The 5,589-nt window shown below is 49.6% G+C and overlaps 1 protein-coding gene across 1 annotated transcript in view; it reads left to right on the forward strand.

Annotated features, from left to right (window-relative positions):
• The window catches only part of LOXHD1 (lipoxygenase homology domains 1), a 209,124-nt gene that overhangs the window by 53,233 nt on the left and 150,302 nt on the right, over positions 1 to 5,589 (forward strand). Inside the window, 1 exon segment of the mRNA XM_010842013.1 lies at positions 4,031 to 4,154. Within this exon segment, the coding sequence (XP_010840315.1) occupies positions 4,031 to 4,154 (124 nt within the window).

A 5,589-nucleotide genomic window follows, 5' to 3' on the forward strand; every position in this document is an offset into this window, starting at 1 on the left:
TGTAAGCTCCAAAGTCTGCATCTGTTTTTTCTCCTGTGTCAAAACCTACCTGTCCCTTGTCCTATGATCTGAGGACTAGAAATGTAAACCACAGTTCAATAGTGGTTCTTGGGGAGTGCTCTGGTGGCCCAGTGGTTAAGAATCTGCCTTGTAATGGAGAGGATGCAGGTTTGATCCCTGTTTGGGGAACGAAGATCCCACATACTGTGGGGAAACTGAGCCCACGTGCTCCAGAGCCCCCACGCCACGACCAGAGAGTCCATGTGTGGAAATGAAGATCTCAAGTGCTGCAGCTATGACCCAGTGCAGCCCAAAAGAAAAAACAGTGGCTCTTGGAATGCGGCATGGCTGCTTATGAGTCAAGCGAGGGCCACCTTGACTGGATAACAGACATGCATTTTCAAAGGGAAGATTGGAAACACCGGTAGGCCTGGCATCATTTTCTATTCCATGACTGGTGCAGAGAGGGAGCGTTGTGGATCACCCAGCCTGTCTGCATCTCAGGCACCTTGGCATGTGGGCGGGAAGGAGAAGACACTTCAGTTTCCCTGGATTGCCCTGGGTGTGGAGATTTTGTCTCTTCTGCCCGAAATGGGCCTCTTCTCCAACCAGGCTATGTCAGGTTGGTGGAAGTTATTTCCATGTCAAGGAGGGAGGGCTACTGTAGGTCATGGGTGACTCTGTACATCCATCTACAACGTGCTGACTCTAAGACCAGCTCCATGTGCTCACACTGACATGTCTGACCCATGCAGGAGGAAATCAGCCCCCAGGCCCTGGGTCGTGTAGGGGTGTCTGTGAACTGTCTGGAAAGATCCAGAAAGAAAGAAACTCTGCTTGTCAGCTTCATCTTTGGCTCCCCTTTTTTGTGGGTGGTTTATCCTCTTTGCTTCCTTTGTGGCTCAGATGGTTAAAAATCTGTCTGCAATGTGGGAGACCCAGGTTTGAACCAAGGGTTGGGAAGATGCCCTGGAGAAGGAATGGCAATCCACTCTGGTATTCTTGCCTAGAGAATTCCATGGACAGAGGAGCCTGATGGGCTACAGTCCATGGGGTCACAAAGAGTCAGACACAACTGAGCGACTACACTTGCAGGCTTTCACGTTTTTATCCTCGTTGGGGCTTCCCAGGTGGCGCCAGTGGTAAAGAACCTGCCTGCTAATGCAGGAGATGTGAGAGACGTGGGTTCGAACCCTGAGTTGGGAAGATCCCCAGTATTCTTGCCTGGAGAATCCTATGGACAGAGGAGCCTGGAGGACTATAGTCCACAGGGTCACACAGAGTCAGACATGACTGAAGTGACTTAGCACTATCCTCTTCTGGCTTATTCGTAATGGGTGGTTTCATTATAACTGCTTTGTCCCTGTTCTTGCAAGACAGAGTGGGCCCCACCTTGGACAGACCCCTTTCTCTAGTTGCCATCTCGCCTCCCAAGGCTCATGACCCCTGGTTTCCCACAAGCTTCTTGGAAGGTCAGCCCTGCCTGTAGACTTGTCTGCAGGTGGAGAATATTCCTCCAGGAGATAATGGTTCTTGTTTGCCATTAGGTTATTGCTTCTGTTTCTCACACACACTCCACGTGTGTGCTTCTATATCATTCATGGTTAGGTTGCTTCTATCCTTCCAGTCTTATTTTACTGTTGTCTCTGCTAGAACAACAGTGATCTGGAGGGAGCACCACCATTTCTTTCTGTTAGCAAAAACCACTCCTGAGCTGTCTTGAATTCTTAAAAGGAACGTTATGAAAACCCAGGCATGTCTGGGCAACTCATGAGCTGAAGTGGGAAAGTTGTTTGTCCTTCCCCAGAGAGGCCCTCAGTAATGTCCCTTGAGCAACCAGGATCATGGGTCCCAGGCCACAGGACCCTTATCAGCAGAGACCAGAATGCCTTTGGGAGAACCGTCAGCCCCGCCTAGGGACAGTCTTCTTGCGGAAGTGCTGGCATCAGCTCCTTCTATATCTCACTTCTCTACTCCTTCCCACCAGACTCACCACTTGCTACCAGATATGTTCCAAAATGTTCTACCCTCCGGGAGCCAGCTTCCTCTAGCCTCATCCTGCAGACTAAATAATTGTCTACATTTTTCAATATATTGTGTTAGCCAAAAAGTTCATGATGGAAAAACCTGAACAAACTTTTTGGTCAACTCAATATATCTGGAAGTTTTCTAGAACTATCCATGGGCTTTCATCCTTTCTACACCAGTGTTTAAGTCTTCGCCTTTCCTTGTGATTTCATATTTCGGAAAGTCTAATCTTTAGAGTCTTGGCAGTTACTCAAATACTCATTCATATCTTGTCTCTTTCCTTTGTGGTTCAGCTGTGCAGCTAGTTTTACCCTATACAGGTGTTCAATGGCAACACATTCTGTTTTTCAGATTAGCTAAGCTTATTAAGCCAAGAATTGCCATCAGACCCCAGGTCAGGAGAAGGCCCTTTATTGATGGCATCTCTGTGAACTTCGAGGGTGGCTGTCATTCGCTCTTGGAATCATGGCTGGCACTCCATTCTGTGAACATTTGAAGATAGAAATGGTCAATCGGTATATCTAGATTCACTAGTAGACTCGACAGCTTATCTGATAAACTAAGTCCTTTCTTTCTTCGCCTTGCTTTTCCAACCTTGTAAAAGTCAGAGTGAAGCCAGTTAAGAGGTATAGCCCAGATTCTTGGCTCCCCAATCTCCCCCAACCCCAATCCTGGGAGATAAAAGCAAAAGCAGAGAAATGCACAGATAGATGAATTGATAGAGGCTAGACTTTCTTCAGTGGCAGAACCTGCTCTGGACAGACCACAGTGGTCACTAAGCACTCACCTCTGTACGTACAGATACTTGATAAAATCAGCAAGCTCTGAAGGGTGACTCTTACCAACCAAACTCACAAGGGGCTGATTTATAAACCTGAGCTTGAATGCCGCTTTACTTGGGGAGAGAAGGCTGGTCACTGGCTCAGGCCACTGCTGCCCCCTGGTGGGTAGTATCCTCAGGAGCTGGTCATGAGCCCAGAAGTTTCCTTAATGAACACTGGGTTAGAACTAGGTGAGATGCCTTTGGGTAGGTCAAGACGTGCCCTGTTTCCACACTGTAGGTACTTTGATCTTAGGAAGTGAGTTTTCCACTGAAAATCAGCCCTATTCCGTCAGGCAGCCCTGGGAACACTCACCCTGTCTGTCACCAGGTATGTCTGCCTTCCCATTACAATGGAAGACTCGACCTGGTTATTGACAATCACAATTGACAATCACAGTTACCTTAGAGTGAGTTTTCAGTTGGGTGTTTCTGGGACATTTTGGGAGGGCTTCTCAGCATCTTGGTGAGCTTGAGAAGATACATTTATCTCAGCCTTGCTGACCTAGCTCACGTGTGCGTCTCCCCAGGGGCTTCATGGATGCCCAGATCCCCTAACGTCACTGTCCGTGGCTGACATTTTCTGACCTGCTCACCAGATCCCAGGATTCAGTGTGCCAGAATCAGGGCTTCTAGATCTTTTTATGTGGACTCTCCTTCTCAGTAAGAAGGCCAGAATCCCAAGCTTCAGCAGGTGAGGAAGATGATGATCTTGGTCCTGTCTGCAAATCTAGGCTTCCAGTTCTGGCCCCTCAGTCTCACTGGGCTGCTGATGCTGCTGCTAAGTCACTTCAGTTGTGTCCGACTCTGCGCGACCCCGTAGACGGCAGCCCACCAGGCTCCCCCGTCCCTGGGATTCTCCAGGCAAGAACACTGGAGTGGGTTCTCATTTGGCACATTCTGCCAAGTTTCTTGCATTGCATTTTTAAATGGTCATCCGCAGAGGAGGGAACAAAAGCTCAGTAATTCAGGAAGGAGGTAACTTCAGTCACACCCGTGTGACTCTCAGTGCTTTGCGAGGTTTTCCTGACAACAGGTGTGTCCTTGTGATAAGCTCTCCTTGGGCCACTAAGAAGATGAGAACATATTCTTAGAGTTCACTCAAGTGATGGAGAAATGGATTCGGTCACCACGCGTGACCTCCATGACACTTAACCTTCCTTCTCACTGTCTCTTTCCCAGATTGTCATTGAAGATATTGGGAACAAAAGAAAATATGATTTTCCTCTCAACCGCTGGCTGGCCTTGGATGAAGATGATGGCAAAATCCAGAGGGATATCTTAGTGGGTGGAGCTGAGACCACAGGTAGGGCTGAAGAAAGGGGAGGTGCAAACTGGCTAGTATTTCACCTTCTGTCTGAGGGTCGGTGCTCTCATCTGTGGACCTAGAGGCTTTCAGTCAAGTGAGAAACAGCCGTGTCTTCAGACAACATTCCTCCTGCCTCTGAAAGTGCTCTCTGCTCCTCTGGGCTGGAGTCTGGGCTCTGTTGATGCTAGAGGAGATGGGGAAGCACCCCTGAGGAGATGCTGACTTCCCGGGAGAAGTTATCCACAGGACGGAGCCAGGCTGTGAACCTGTGTCCTTTTACGAGGATCTGGACTCACTCTTCCCTCCTCCTACTATGAGTGCTTCCCACAAGCCAGGCTCTCTGTAGGCACCTGACCCGTGTCGTCTCCTCTAGTCTCCACAGCACCCCCTACAGTATGGAACAGTTATCGTTCCCATTTCACAAGAGAGGAAACTGAGTCACAAGTTGAGAGACCTGTTCAAGGTCACACAGCTGGTGAGTGACAGATTCAGGATTTGGTCTGCCTCCTAAATCTCTACCCTGTATGAGTTCCATGGACAACTTGAAACTCCCAGCACAGAAGTTCATAGGTGTTCCTGAAGATCGATGTTGGTGAATGCACACAGCTGACAAGGTGCCCTGGGGCAGACCCTCCCACGGCTCCCACTGCACCGAGGATGGGCCCAAGTTCTGGGGTATAGGACCAAAATTGCTCCACGGCTGGGCTCCAGCTGACTGTTTCAGCAGCATGTTTCAACACCGTCTCCCACTGCTCCTGCACACGCTCCCTCCCCCCGCCCCATCTGCCCACCGTCCACTCTGTCCCGCATCTAAACCCACCCCCATCTCATCCACACGCCTTCCCTCTCCCTCCCCCGAGCTGCTGGCCTTCCTCTTTCTCTGCCTTTCTCTTTGGAATATGCTTTCCCCTCAGCCTGTGAGGCCATTTCTCTTCCCTCTTCTCAAATTCCTGCTTCCAGTCACTTCCTCTGAATCCCACCCCCACCCCTTCTAGGTGGAGCCATTTCTCCCTTCTTTTGCTCCAGACATTTTGAGTAGAACTTGATGGTTGTTGTTTAGGAAGCCACCTGCTCCTCTGCTCTAGTGTGTTTCTGCTTTTCTCCTTTTTATAAAAATATTTTTTTTTATTTATTGGTTGTGCCTGGTCTTCATTGCTGCTCGGGGACCACTCTCCAGTTGTGGTACGAGGGCCTCTCACTGTGGTGGCTTCTCCTGTTGCAGAGCATGGGTTCTACAGCACGCAGGCTTTAGTGGTTCCCCAGCTCTAGAGCACAGGCTCAATAGTTGTGGCACTTCGGTCTAGCTGCTCCGGGCCATGTGGGATCTTCTTGGACCAGGGGTCCAACCCCTGTCTCCTGCGTTGGCAGGCGGATTCTTTACCACTGATCCACCAGGGAACCCTCCAGTGTTTTTCAACCTTGGCGTTGTGGT

Source organism: Bison bison, unplaced genomic scaffold (genome assembly GCF_000754665.1).
Source record: "Bison bison bison isolate TAMUID 2011002044 unplaced genomic scaffold, Bison_UMD1.0 scf7180017864170, whole genome shotgun sequence".
NCBI lineage: Eukaryota > Metazoa > Chordata > Mammalia > Artiodactyla > Bovidae > Bison > Bison bison.